At 38.4% G+C, this 15,627-nt stretch overlaps 1 protein-coding gene across 2 annotated transcripts; it reads right to left on the bottom strand.

Moving 5' to 3' along the window:
• Positions 1–4,702: 4,702 nt before the first annotated feature.
• ANKRD54 (ankyrin repeat domain 54) lies at positions 4,703–15,188 on the bottom strand. 2 transcript variants are annotated; one of them, XM_026694904.2, is made up of 8 exons: positions 14,848–15,188; positions 12,737–12,784; positions 11,367–11,465; positions 9,709–9,780; positions 8,973–9,020; positions 8,759–8,883; positions 7,072–7,179; positions 4,703–6,589 (listed from the first exon to the last, which is right to left on the bottom strand). In XM_026694904.2, exons 1-8 carry the CDS (start codon positions 15,077–15,079, stop codon positions 6,515–6,517), a joined length of 807 nt encoding a protein of 268 aa, XP_026550689.2. In that variant the 5' UTR covers positions 15,080–15,188; the 3' UTR covers positions 4,703–6,514. The 2 variants fall into 2 exon arrangements, with proteins under 2 accessions (XP_026550689.2, XP_087824461.1); XM_087968335.1 differs by having other exon boundaries at positions 14,876–15,155.
• Between the last annotated feature and the right edge of the window lie 439 nt (positions 15,189–15,627).

The raw sequence follows: 15,627 nt of genomic DNA, 5'->3' as shown, positions 1-15,627 counted from the left end.
TATTTCATTTTCCTAGGAGTGGGGCGGGTGCTAACTTCCTACGCTATATTTTTGCTTCTTCTTTTTCTTCTTTTGGTCTCTTGCCTATATCTTTCCCAAGTCTATCCTACTGTAAGAATCTATTATAAAGCTAGTGGTGCTTTTCTTTCATAGATACAGATTATGACAAAGTAGAATATGTGGAAAGTTTACAAGGAAAATCAAGATGGTCTTTATCAGATTATTACTCGAACCTCCATAAAACTATTCAACATTTGGACACATTCTTCATTGCATGTGTTGACCCGGAGCAATTTCTCTGTGCGTTAAAGGTATTGATTGGGGAAGGGGACTTTTACAGTACTTCTATCCTGGAAAGAGGTCATCTCCTTCCTCAATGTTGTATCACATAAAGCATCTAAGCTAAGGCTATTCCCTAGAAGAAATTAAGAATTGTAATTGTGCTTCTTAAAAAGACCCTACTAAATGCCATTTTTTTCTGTTGAACTGCAACTGAGCATAAAGTAAACCAGTTCAGTTCTAAGTAGAAATTGTGTTGTGGGATTGTGCAGGTGTGGAACCAGTCTGGGTGTGTCACAAGCATTGTGTATGGCTGTGCTTACTTTTGTGCTTACAAGTTGCTTACTTTTCTTTCTATAATGAACACTTTCTTCTAGTTCATTTTAGAATTACAACAAATATTTTAATATACGATTGGCAATAAAGCCATAGTCATATTTGCATGGAAATAAATCCTAGCACAGGAACTTACAGGACATTGTGGACTTGGGTCCAAATGTATGGTGTTTTAGCACCAGGCTAAACACCAGGAGACTGTGAGTTCTAGTCCTGCCTTAGGCATGAAAGCCAGCTGGTGATTTTGGGCCAGTCATTTTCTCTCAGCCCAACCCCCCTCACAGGGTTGTTGTGGGGAAAATAGGAGGAGGAATGAGTATCATGTACATTTACCCTTGAGTTATTCATGAAATAATTAAGGCATTTGATTTGATTGATTTAAGTAAAGTGAGGTATTCAGCTCCAAAATGTTATAAAATGACTGCAAAATGTTATAAAATGCTGCATGACATCTGCCATGCTGATAAAATTGAGGCATCAATCTATTTTATCTCTTCACCAGTTTTTGCATATTTACCATTTACAGTACCATTTATCTGTCAAAAAAGGGGAAAGAGAAAAGGATTCAAGTATTGTGCTTGTTTTGACAACAGGGGTACTAAAATTGGATTCAAGTATGATTCTCTGAACAGACTCAGTCTGGGCAATGAAATATGATCCTTGTCTGAGAAAAGAAGAAAAGGCCAAAGAAAGAATCAAGAAAGAACAGAAGCTGGAAATAAGGATTCTTCTAAGAAAAGCAGACCAAGAAGGTACTGCAATGTAGTAGCCATTGTAAATAAAATAAAGAAATGCTGTGTAATGGCCTGTTCATAAGGAACAATCCATGCTAAACTGTCCTTGTGAGATACATTTCTCAAAGAAACCTGCATGTCAGCTTATCAACTCTTTTTAAGATCTAATGAATGGAAGCTTTTTTTCGTGTATACTCATTAAAACTTCTATTTGGTGGTACTAAGGAAACCTGAAACAAAGCTATCAGATTCATATCTATGTTTTAATTCATGGAACTGCCTGTAAATACACACACACAGCTTTCAATTATCATAGAATGCCACTTTGGCTGAGCAAAGTGGACAATCTAAAACCGCACGGTTGCCAGGCTAAAATTGATGCTCTGCTGCTTTCCTATTGACAGTGACTTGTTCAAATGAGATCCTGGGGGAAATATTCAAAATGGCAAAACATCTACTTGTCATCATGCTGAAGCTTTTTAGATTTATTTCATTCCTAGAAGAATGAAATATTTTGAGGAATATTAAAAAGGCATAATATTATATTTCCATGGATGAGAAACGGAGAAACATGTTCTTTTAGAGGGAGAAAGCAGCCCATTCATACAATAGAGAAGCTAGGACAAATTGCTGGGGTTCCAAACCCCCCGCCCCCAACCACAGTTAGAGGTTGGTAATAATGAATATGTATACATAGAGAATGAGGAAACAGGAAAAAAAGGATGAAGATATACTAAGAGATTCTGGAACAGTTGCCTGATGTTTTGCTTAAATATGTAAGTAACCAAGGGAGCTCATGTTATTTGTTCCAGGATTATAGCTGCATGTGTTGCTATTACTGCAAAAAGTGATACTTTAATGGGAGGAGATCTTAGGAAGATTGGTATAGTGGTTAAGGTGCTGGGCTAGGGAAACCAGAATGCGATTTCTAGGTCTCCCTTAGTCATGAAAGCTGGCAAAGTGTCTTTTGTGCTAGTACCAGTAACATCACCTGAGCCCAGCCTTCTTGTTGTGGGGAAAATAGAAGCCAGGTGTTTGCATACAGAGAGGGGTGTGCATGTGATGAAAAATCTGTTAATAATATTCCCACTAACTAACCTCTCAATTGTGGCATTATAAAAACAACACTGTCTATCATCCATGACAGTCTTTGATCACCTGGTGATTACATCTCTCCCCAATAGTTAATCATAATATTACATGGGAGTGATTTGATTATTCTGGATGATCAGGTGTTTGTTAGATAAGATATCAGCCATCTTAAAACATACACAAATACTGGACTGGCTATTATTTTATTGGCAATACTATGAGGCAGATGTGGAAACTACCCAGAACACTTATAGGCTCCAGATCGAAAAAAGAACTGGGGACAAAGTAACTGTGGCAATAGTTTTGTGAGAAATAAAACACCTGTTTCTTCTATGACACTGTAGGTCGGATTGATTTTGAAATCAATAAACCAAGAAGTAATAGAAGATGTAAACAAAAATTAGAAAATGATGATTATGCCAAAATAGCGATAGAGATGATGAAAAAGCTTTTCCTTTGGAAAGTTGGAAGACATTTTATAGGGGATGGATCGGCTTTGTGTAATTTATATTTTTCTTTTTTGCCATTTATTGTGAGGTGGAGGAACCCCAAAAGTCAGACTTTATGCCAAATCCTTTATGCAGACCTTTCTGTTTACAAGAGTTTAGCTATGCAGAAGCAAACTTATTACAACTGTGGTATTTCCAAGCCTGCCAATCTTGAGCTAAAGTAATATTGGGTTACACATTACATTAAGCCATGTAGTTTGCTTAATCTAATATGAACCAGTCATGCAATATGTGAGTTCAATTTAATCCTTCTATATTTTAAGCAGCTCCCCACACCTCCAAAGGAGCTTGAGATGGAGATTGTTTGATAGACTCTACTCCAAATTTCTACAAAATTTTCAGATAGGGACAGGTATAATAAGCAGAAAAAGTCAATATATGTATTTGTATATTATGAAAAGTCAAAATATGGTTTCCTCTTTGTTTGGCATAATGTGTTAACCCAATTATTGTGGTTTGTGAGCCATGGTTTATGGGTTAACATATTGGGTAAAATGAACAAATTATGCCAATAAATTGTGTTCAAGCACCAAATGGATTAATAGAATGCAGGGGTGTCAAGGCCCACGGGCTGAATCCAGCCTGCGGGGTGCTTAGATCTGACCCACGGGGCCGGTCTGGAAATAGCAAAGGACCGGCCTGCGGTGCCTCTGCTAGTAAAAATGGGGCATGGGTGGGGTGCCCCCCCCCGTAACTGCTTTTGGCCTCCAGAGTTGCCCAGGCCTTCCAGGCCCAAAATGGGGCCTCTGGAGTGGTCCAGGGGGCTGTCCTTGACTCAGATGGTTATTAAAGGGAGGAAAAGTAACATATTTTACCTTTCAGGCTTGCAGGATTCTGCTACTGTAGCCTATGTCAATAATTTTGTAGTTCTAGTCTTCCTATGGAGTCAGTTTCTTGATCTGGTCTCTTTCTCATAAGGTGATCAAGTAGATCAAGTAAGTATTAAAAATCACAGAAATGTACCCCTCCCTATTTTTATTAGTTTATAAAACCATGTCTGCGGAGGTGTGGTCCCGTGTCACACCCACTATAGCCATGCCCCCACTGGCTCTCCAAAGTCAAACCGGATCCTGATGTGGCCCTCAATGAAATTGAGTTTGACAGCCCTGATATAATGTATAAACATAGTATTATTGCTTCTTTTACTTACACATACCCCTGTAAGGTATTCCATCAAGTTTGATTAAGTTTAAGAAATATTCTTAGCCATACTATGAAAATAACAAAACATACATATATCATAAGTCCCACTTTTGTATGTGCATCCCACTGTTGAAGGCAAGTACTCATATCACATAGTTTATGTTGTGTTGTTAAGAAGTGTACTTGATTATTCCTCCCTCTCCTATATGTTTTTGGAGATCTTATATAATTCTTATAGTTTCCTCCGAATTATCAGAACAGCTTTTTTATGTTGCCCTATCCTATTTACAACCTGATCAAATAAAGTAACAAGCAGTTCTCATTGGAGACTTTCTCTGCCCCCATCAACTCCTCCCTTTTCCAAACACTGTTTACATGTTCTCAGTTCCCAGTGAATTAGGAGTCAGGGAGAACTTAATGTGTTTTCAGTCACACGCTAAAAGTGGGAAATTACATCAAGATTACGGCCTCTGAGCTCACTTTAACTGGACACTATCACAATTCATTTCACTGCGGTTAGTTTCAGTAAGGAAATGGCATCAGGTTGAGATAAAAAAAGGAGGGGAAACAACCTAAAGGCAGGAAAGAATAAACATCCCAAACTCATTCTGACAGCAAAACAGTTTTTTATTGAAAAGATAAAATTGCTTCCCACCTTCCTTGTATAATAGAATAAAATTCATTGTATTCACAGTGACAGTTCTAGCAAAGTCTGAGCCAATTCAGAACTACAGCATCCTCTTGAGGAAAGAATTCAAGATTCCTTGATCAAGCTGCTGCATTCAAGAGATCCAAGAACGGTGTCTCTTTTAAAGTTAGGCATCCAGTAACTCTTCTGCCACAAACATTGCATATTTACCAAAAATAAAGTCATAAGAAGATACAAATCTCAAGGAACTAAAACAACCTTGGAATTTTGATGATGCTGGGATGGCTACAACTTTTTTCCTTTTTAATTACTGTTGACTGGTTAGAGTCAAAGCACCCAGTTAGGGCATAACAACAGCTTTGAGGGTTTTTTCCTCTGAACCAGCTCTTATTCAACAAATTTATGGTTGTAGAAAATTGTTTGAATTTCAGAATAAGGGTTTTTCTTTTCATTTGGAACATCAAAATGAAAAAGCAAGTACTTTCCCATAAAAGAAGCAGAATTTCCAAAACTTGCTCATCCAGAGCCAATTAAAATGGCATCGTTAAAAAAAGTCTTACATGTTCAAGGAACTCACAGGCCCCAGGGGAAAACACGTCTCTCTGCTCATCTACATTCTCTCTCTAAACACTTTTCTCTGCTCATCTACATTACCCTAGACAAGGCCTGTGCCTAATTCAATATAACTAACCATATTTTGATTTGAGTACAATCTACATACTATCACAGTGAGACATTTTTTTTTATTTAAAGCAGATGATTTGCTACAGTCCCTGAATCTGGCATGAGCTGTAAACCAATTTTATGCCCTTTGTAGGAAGAAAAACAGCGTATGAAAGTAAACTAGCATGTCACCCATTGTACTTCACATTATTTTCCTCCTTTTCTCCCCCTTCTGGAAAAGTAATAAAAGGGCACAATAAGAATATTCAGCTGATGATCTAACAAGTCACTGCAGCACCCTAAAGGAATCACCCAACTCCTGCAAATGTCTGTTTGTACTAGCAGGCTAAGAGACAACCAAAGACTTGAGCTACTCTTGCTCTGCTCCTTTAATGCAATTAATATCAGCAAGAGAAACTTGGGCAGAGCGTAGACTTACTTATACCAGCCTTTTGGGGATTCAAAATTCAGGAAATAGAATCAGCATAAAGGAAATGGCCCTTGTGAATAAATCTGAGGTGTGCATGTGTGTACACGTGTGTGATATCAATAAAATCTCTCCCCTCCTCCAACAATGAACATAGGCAGCACTGCTAGCCCTTCAAACTTTGCTCCATTTAAAATATCCCCATCCTATCTTTTTATTTATTGTCAATTAAGTTTGTCACCTTCTACAAAGGCTCAATAATTGTGTGCATAAATACTGGGTATTAAAAGCAGAGCAACTGCTAATAGCTGCCATTTCTCCAAATATATCCAGAGCAGGCTGAAGATGCTACTTGCAGGACTTCAATAATACTTCCTGAAGACAGTGTCCTTAAAGAAGGGCAGCTCCACCAGAATTCATTAGCTGAAAGGTAATTCCTGATTCTTAAACAAAGAATAATAAAAATGCCTTTGAAGGCAGCACAGCAAAAATCCTTGGCCCAAAGAAAGGATACTGAAGGCAGTTCCCTGATGTTTCATGGTTTCAAACTGTTCAACATAGAAGCAGCAGGAAAAGTAAGTTTGATGCTGGCAACAACAATACTCCAGTCCTGCAATGGTGCTCCAGCTATCTTTTCTTCCAGGGCTTCTCCTTTGGTGTGAGAGGACAACAGAAAAGCTGGTTACCTCTTGTCTATCTTCTGCTTCTGCAAGCTGAGTGAGGTGAAACTGGCTAAGAGATCAGTAACTTCATCGACCTGCCAGAGAAGCACATGAGATGATTACATAGGAGCTGAAGAAGAACCCTACAAAGATGGGCAGCTTGTAGCCCAACCCCTTTTTGAAGCAGCTGAAGTCCCTCAACCCAATTCTGCTGAAATCCGGCAGCAGCAAACCATCCTATAATGGCAATAACAAATGGACCATAATTGGATCATTAATTCCCATGAAGTTGTTTAACACACCTGTAACTCACTCCAAAAAATGAAAAATGGGTTAAAATGTCATCTTCACCAGGGATGAAACAATATAGCCACAAAATACAATTAAAATATCCTTAAAATCAGACACTCTCCTACAATACCAATTATTCTGAATGTATTTATCCTAAATTCAAGTGATATATGTATTTTGCCAAAACTAAAATATTTCATAGTGACATGAAACATAGTTTTTGGATTTCCCAGTTTCTCATGTTGTAGAAATGTTCAGCTAGTACAAAATTTTATTTAGCCCTCACCTGTTCTTTTGTGCTAGTCATCTGTAGCCTGGTGCAAAGGTCATCCAATTGTTCCCTCTGTTCATGACGTCCAAGACGGTCAAGATATTCCCGCAACATCTGGATAATCTAAAACAAACAGCATAGAAATATGTGGTTTGCAGCAAACAATGAAAAAAGCCCAAATTTTTAATTAAAAACCCAATTCTGAAGCAAATCTGCAGAGTTACTATAACCTTTTAGTAAAGTGGAAGGTGACTGACAACTGTACATTAACTACCTGGGAGAAAAAAGTAAGAATTAAACATAAATAATAACTGTAAATGAATAAAACTATTTTTTTTACTGGGACTCAAGGCACTTCATTTTTTAAAAGTGACAGTATTATTATTTATTCATTTTACAATGCCTCCCATCTCACATATGTGACTCTTAGCAGGTAATAAAGTTAAAATACAATAAGCAATACAAAGTCAAGCAACAAAAACCATTAAAACAAATGTTGACCTACTAGTCCTATCACCATCAAAAAATGACCAATGATGAACGCAAGGCAATCCATCAGCCTTCAACAGGTAGGGGGTTAAAAATTATATTAATCAACAGTTTTATTAGGCACATTCAAGAGGTGACATGGGATGGGCAAAAAAGTAATACACATTGACCACAACTATGCAATCAAAGCTCCACCCTTTTTTTGCAGGTAAAGCATGCGTGCTATATGTAAAAATCCATTGTTAGATCAGAATTCATCTCTATTTTATAGGTATGGATGCTGACAACAGTAGCAAGAAAGCTACACTGCTACGGTAAACATTTCCAAATCATAACATTTTGGATCCACATGAACAGATGGCCCAAACTTTGCAGTGACTGTTAAACAAATGCACTTAGGGCGCTTAGATCAGAATGTAAGATTTCAAATACATTGCCATAGATTTTGGACAGCAGTAGATAGAAGGATTACAATAGAAATGAAATATCATTCTGGCAAAATGCAGATTCTAGAGATACTATAGCTATAAAGAGCTAGAAAGTAAATAAAATAAAAGGTAAGTAAGTGCAATATGTACTTTAAAAAACTGTGCATGTTTGTATTATACATTTTTGAGAGTAGATTGGCTCTCTTCAGTATGGTTACTTCACGATCTTACTAGCAATATATCTTGGGACCTTCAGAGGCCAAAACATTTTGAAGCCTGTGGAAGAAAATATCCTACCCTGGCTATAGAAGGCCATTTGTCAGCAACAAGTCACAGATAAAATAGGAGAGTGGGGAACGAGCCTTACTTTTCTATCTGCTACCCTCTGTACTTTCTCTATTTTCCTTTTTCACAATTGCCAGGGAAGTGCAGATTGTACTTCCAAGAGGATCTCCAAAGATACTTAATAATTATTCCCTGATCTAAAACTTTTCAAAGATCACATTCATTTTTCGACTCATCAAGACTTCTGCTATATCCAACTAATCTGATTGGCCAATTACGCCTTAGAATTTCAGTCATCTAAGCCAAAGGTGTTTTTCCTTTCCTAGTCTAGCGTGCGAATCAGGTTTACACACCTTTGCCTTTCTCTCAGAACCCACTGATACCAAACTCTCATGTCCACATACATTCCTCAGTCCCAAATGTCTTCTGTGGAGCGCAGAGACAACTGTTAAATATATAACACCTGGCAGCCCCTCAAACCCAGGATAACCTTCCTGTACCTGCTTTACTTCAAGGCGCACAACCTCCAAGCTCTGTGAGAGGCCATCCTGCAGGATGTTTAACTTTGACCTGGCCAAGTGCAGAGGGGTCCTTCCAGCTCGATCCAAGGCATCCACTCGAGCTCCTGAAATATGCAAATGCAGAGTAAGAAAAACAAGTTGAAAGAGCACTAGAAGAAAGGGCAGCTTTAGCGTTGCCAAAAAGAAAGGTTACCTCCGCGGAGCAGCATGGTGATGACAGGAACATGGTTCGTGCAGGCAGCTGTGGAGGGGAAATACAAAACATAGAACTAAGGAGTGCTTTGCAGTAAAGCAGCAGGGATATATTATATCTGATCAGAATCACAACTTTATTTATACAGTAAAGACTGTGTTTCCAAAAAGCTCCCTTTGCAAATCTATATAGTATACTAACAAAGAATGCAAGCTGAGAAATCTGATCTCAGGTTCATGTCATGGCATGGAACAAGTCAATGCAGTCTCACCAAATCCTATCTGTGCTAGAAGAAATATTGCAGTAAAAGTTAAGAATATTATAGAACCTACAAAAACTAAACAGAGTATCACAAGTTATTTGGCGCAGGTGTATTGGCTCTATCATGTAAGATTATTAAAATCCAATTTTTTAAAACAAGAGATATGCAACTGCTTATACCCAATAAAAAATGCTAAAATATACTTTATAGAAATTATCACAGTAAACATTAAGCTAGTCCTGAAAAGTAAATATTATGCTTCTTGTATGGCAGATGTGGGTTCAGTTCCAAAGGCAAAAGTTTGCATACGTTCACTCTCTGCTGAGGTGATATTTGAATGGGCAATTTCCTGGTTTACTCTAAAGAAATTTTCCTATGTGTCCCAGGCTATTGCTGCCTGAACTTGAAGCAAATCCAGTTTCAGCAAATTTTCTCAGGAAAAAAAAGATGGCATTTCAGATAAACGATGCTTACCCAAATGCAAGGGAGTGTTCCCTAATCCATCTCGCTGGTTTGGATCAGCACCATGGTCTAAAAGCAACTGCACTAAAATACAAACAAAGAGTCTCTCAAGTTCACTTTGAAAACCATAAAGAAATATCCCAAATATTAGCCCATATTTGGTCATATAGTCTTACAGAACTCATTCTTTCCTAGCAACTTTTGGAGATGGATAGCATTCAGCCCTCACCAAAATCAACCTCTTTTCCTAAGTACTTTAATGGAAGAGGTCTATAATAAAATGATGCTTTTATGTCCCTTGAAACAGTCAAGTTTGCATATGAAGCGTTACTGAATGGACCTCTGGGCCCCATCATCTCAAGTTCACACTATCCAAAATTGCCTGCAAAATAAACTGCCACAGCACAATGTGAGCCAATCTGCCACATTTGGGGGCTGTTCAAAAATAATGGGATGTCCATAATGAGCGTCACTGGCTTCAAGGTGATGGGCATGATCAGGGGATTAAAGCTCAAATCTCTTTTAACCTGCATTGCATGCAATGTATACCCATAAAATGGATCAAGGCTTTACTTGCCTAGTAGTACCTGCCATTTCACAACACAAGCATCACTGCAGATCCCTCCCCCCAAATATAGTTTGCCAGTGAGAATATTACCTCCCTCAGCTCCTTCTTAATCACTCCAACTCCAAGAATATGCCAATAAACTTTAAGTACATCTTATTGAATAATATCACATATTTATTTATCAGCCTTCAGGGGCACTTTGGAAAGAATGTAAAGTTGAGTTATGGACCCTCACAATCTCGAACTGCTCATCTTTGAAGCAAGAAGCCAACTTACACTTTGCTCAACTCTTGGTAACCAAAAATGACTACAGTGAGCTGATATTAGCTTAACTGAATCTGTCCTCTATCCAATATCCAAGCCTCATTCAACCTAGAAGGGACAGAAAAGTTTTAATTAAGGATGCTGGTGTCACTCCTAATTTGAAGGTGTTACCTATGTTCTCAGGTTTTTGTTTGCCCCTATTCTTATATTTTTAGCCAAACTTTTCAAGGAACACACCCAAAGCTTGTTTATAAAACCACAAAACCTCCTGGAATTATTCTGGACACCAGGCAATCTCTGTAATACTGATTTTTAGAACAGTGTTTCTCAACCTGGGCAAGTTTAAGATGGGTTGACTTCAATTCCCCAAATTCCCCAGCCACCCACCCACCTTAAACGCTGCTTTGCTGGCTGGGAAATTCTGGGAGTTAAAGTCCATCCATCTGAAACTTGACCAGGTTGAGAAACACTGTTTTAGGAAGTATACTTCATAATGGTATTTTCACTTCTAACTTCATTCTATCTTGTAATAATCTATATCGGTGTTTTTTCAACCTTAGCCAATTTAAGATACATGGATTTCATCTGCCAGAATTTTTCATCCAGCATAGTTGGCCTGGGAATTCTGGGAATTGAAATCTATAACATCTTAACTTTCCTAAGATTGAGAAACACTGGTCTATGTCCATTACTTTTGCCCAGTTTCCTTCCACCTGCTAGGAACCGTGGACTACCTGTCTGAAATCTACAAATAATAATGCTTTTGAAAATAATCAGCACTATCTCCCTGTGAAGTGGCATCCAAAGTGAAAGTCCCCCATTCTTTAAATTGGCTTACCAATGCGATCATTTCCATTACAAGAAGCAAAGTGCAAGGCTGTTCGACCTTTGTCATCAGCAGCGCAGGGGTCTGCCCCATCTTCTAGAAGTTGCATTACTGATGCCACCAAATAAGAAAGAAAAGGAAGCATTAATAACCTGAAGATTTAATTGGCTAAAAGTCACCACCAGTATCCTAGCTTAAAATGTAATAAATTGTTGCAAAACTTTCAAGAAACAATACTTAATACTTAAAGTTCATTTTAGAAGAAACAAATAAGATACATGCACAAATTCATTCAGATCTTTTCAAGCAATTCAGTATCAGTAAATTACTTCCTTTCAAGCTCAAAGTGAACCAGCAGAATTAAAGCATCCACAAAAAGAAACTGTACATAGTAATTGTTTCAATCAATGTGAATATATATTTCTTTTAATGAAAACATTAAATGCAAATTTTAATCCATCAGGTAGTTAGGACATTGTCTCTCCCAGAACTATATTTTTATTTAAAATTTACTTCCTTATTCAATTGAAAAAAAAATGACAAAATACCAAATATTCCAGTATCTCACTACACTCTTCAGACAAATTTAAGTCTAAACTTCTTCTGATTTCAGCTAAAGTTTAGAGATAGGAGGATATTTAATATAGGTTAATCAGAGATATAGAAAAATTTCATATTCCTGCAAATGTAACCTTCTAGTAAATGTACTCATCTTGTAATCCTGATTGGCAATCAGGAACTGTGTGCCAAGAAATTAAATATGCAGGCAAGTGAGGAGAGTGAAGATGGAGGGTTAGCAAAGCACTGAAATCTAGCCCTCTGCATTTCTTCTAGCCAACATTTCCATAAACAAATTTATTTGAAATGATTATATGCGTCTTACAATAAGATAGAACTGGTTAGGAAAGACTTAATTGAAACTAGGAGATGAAAGAATACCTGGGTAGAAGAAGTGTGTGTGTATGAAACTAACATTTTGTTAACAGACCCATTTTCAAGCCTACCTGAGGTTCCTCCAAGCTACTGATATATATAGATAGATATATCTATATATATATATAGATAGATAGATAGATAGATAGATAGATAGATAGATAGATAGATAGATAGATATAGATATAGATATAGATATATAGATATAGATGATATATAGATATATAGATACATACACACACACACACACACACACACACATATATGTAAAAGCTTACGTATCAATGGAATTCTTAGGAATCTAATACAGTGTATTGAACATTCTCATCTCAAATAATCCGTTCCTGTTTACAGCCTGTCATTTTATAAGACCCATATTTCTCTAACAGAACCTATGTAGGGGGAAATACATGGGGCTAAAGATCAAATTTTGACAGATGCAATGTTACCTGTTTCCAAATCATTTGAATTAGCAGCTTCTCTCAATCTTTTTAAAGCTGTGGAAAAAGAGAGTGAATTATTTCCTTCTCAATTTAATTTTATAAAAAACAAAACAACCACAACCACATCAGCTTTGGTTAAACAAAGGTTTTGTGACTCTCTTACTATGCACAATCCACACCTTCTCCTCAAGGGTGATCTTTTACTGGGGGAAGGCAGCAATGCAGTGTTTTATATCTAAGGAACTGTGATGTTACCTCTAGCTAGTGGACTCACAATTATTCGGATAGCATGACTTTTTGTAGGTATCTTTTACCTCTTAAAATTCATTTTAGATGTGCAAACAACAACAAAACAGACCTTCTCTTTGCCTTGGCAGAAAGAATTTATAATCTTTTACAAGTAGGGCATGGCTAGTTGGCCACAGGAGGCCTTTCAACAATGTTCCTGGATGGGCAGAGCCCAATAATTTTGATTTTTCTTTTCTCGTAATTTGAGGACTTTGATATGATTTTGACTGAAAAGATCTTTCAAGAATTAATGATCCTTTTGTATCTGGAAAGAGAGGAACACGAGTCTACAAAGTTTTCACAATTTGCTTCTCTTCAAAATTTTACTCTGAGAAGTGAGCAAACTTTGTCTACATTTCTGCAGTTATTTATCCATAATACATAAAACAGAACAAAACAAAACAAACTTCTCAGGCTTCAATACATTATAAATTTTCCTGGCAATAAGTTGCAATTAATACTGCTATAACTGGATTGCTTTGCTCTCATTTATTCATCACAAATCTTTTAATCCTTCACTTATAACACAAACTACCTCATTTTATTCACAATTTAAACTACATTCATTCTTTTAATACAAAATCAGGAATTCTGGTGACTTCAGGTCTGATGGGCAAAATTATTTCAAATGTAACACCATTGAGCCATGCTTGTATTTCATTTTTTTCTTTTATACAGCCCAGTACCATTTATTTATCTATAATATTTGTAGGCAATCCAATCAAACATGTTCTGGATGACACACAATAGAAAAACAATGATTAATAAGACCTCATTAAAACAAATCATACCATCCATAATAGTACAATTAATTCTTGTAAGAAGTTTGGCTTGTTAAAATAAGCCAAGCATCCTGGCAGGAGCAGTCAGTTCCAAAACACAGGAGCTATTATGAAAAGTCCTGTCCTTTACCCTGCAATAAGGCAGGTTGTTGGGCAATTATTACAAACGCCAGCTTGGGAGTTCAGATCAGGTTGGGGAAGGCTGCCTTGGATTATCAAGGGAACAATTATGTGTCCACACCTAAGTGTGTTTGCTTGAATGTTTAGTCCCTCATCCGTATTTACAGGTAGTCCTCAATTTACAACCATGATTGAGCCCAAAATTTATGTTAAGTGGGACACTGAAGTGAGCTTTGCCTCATTTTATGACCTTTCTTGACACAGTTGTTAAATGAATCACTGCAGTTAAGTTAGTAACACGATTGTTAGGTGAATCTAGTTTCCCCATTGACTTAGTTTGTCAGAAGATTATAAAAGCTGATCACATGACCCCAGGATTCTGAAACTGTCATAAATATGAACCACTTGCCAATCATCTGAATTTTGATCATGTGACTATGGGGATGTAAGTGTGAAAAAGGATCATAAATCACTAAACAAACTGTTGTAAATCCAGGACTACCTGTATTTGACAGCAAACTCCTGCTGCTTTTACCTGGAAGAGCTCTAAATTCCTGACAAAGCCCCAGACTGAAGCTCCCCAATTTCCCCTTCCCAGTGCCGCTCCGGTAGATTACAGATTAACAGAGTTGGAAGGGACGTTGATGGTCATCTAGTCCAACCCCCATTCCCAAGCAGGAGACCCTACACCATTTCTGACAGAGATGGTTGTTCAGTCTCTTTTTGAAAGCTTCCAATGATGAAGCTCCCACAACTTCTGAAGGCAACTTCTGTTCCATTGGTTGATTGCTCTCACAGTCATAAAATTTCTTATTTCCAGGTCGAACTCTCCTTGATCAGTAAGGAGAGGACGGGCGGCCTTTTGGTCGCCCGGTAAAAAACAGGACGCCTTCCCCTTCCCGCCTAGCCCCGCAGCCAGCACCTCACCGTGAATCTCCTTGCCCAGCGGGCCCACCTTGTGGTGTAGCCGGGCGTCTCTGCGGCGGCGGCTGATGATCTTGCACACGCGGTGCTCCCTCTGCCACGGCAGCTGCAAGTAACCCAAAGCAGCCGGGTCCGGGGTCTCCGGGATGGTCTGCAAGGCGACGCCAAGACCCGCCAGGGAAAACAAGTTGGCGGCATCGGCCGGGCTGGCTTCGCCGGGGCTACTGCCTTCCATCCCTGCGGCTACCCACAACCTCCCCACCGCCTCTCCAAGCCTTCGCTTCGAGCGTGGGCCCAGAAAGCCCAAGCTCGCTGACGGGAGGCGGGGAAATTCGCGTAACCATAGAAATGAAAGGAAGGGAACAAGGCAAGCAGCAGCCAATAGGAGCGGTCGGACGCCGTAAGCGACGGGTTAAGAATGACGGGCAAGGGAGCGTACTTCCCCCGCCCCCAAATGTTTCCCTCATCTTGTCCTTAAAGGTGAGAATTCGGTCTACGGCCAAATAGAATGCGGAACGGATGCTTTTGTGCGCAAGCTTGGAAAGATGGAGGACCTTCTGCTCACAGTCGGTGCTGATTACTGGCCGAAGATGATGTGCAATCCAGCACATTCTTTGGGGAGGGTATAAGCATTATATATTAGAATAAAATGCACTTTCGAATGTGGATCATTACATAGACAAAACAGCACACCTTACATATTAAGAGGTATTTGAATGTGAAAAGGGAGAAGGGTAGGTGGACATCCCAAGTAGCAGAAAAGGATGGTGCTACTCCTTCAAG

The sequence above is a fragment of the Notechis scutatus genome, chromosome 6 (assembly GCF_049901735.1).
Source record: "Notechis scutatus isolate UNSWTSFEM ecotype Mainland chromosome 6, rNotScu1.2, whole genome shotgun sequence".
Taxonomy (NCBI): Eukaryota; Metazoa; Chordata; class Lepidosauria; order Squamata; family Elapidae; genus Notechis; species Notechis scutatus.
Note: the sequence above shows the minus strand (reverse complement) of the source record. Positions and strands in the feature narration are given on the sequence as shown.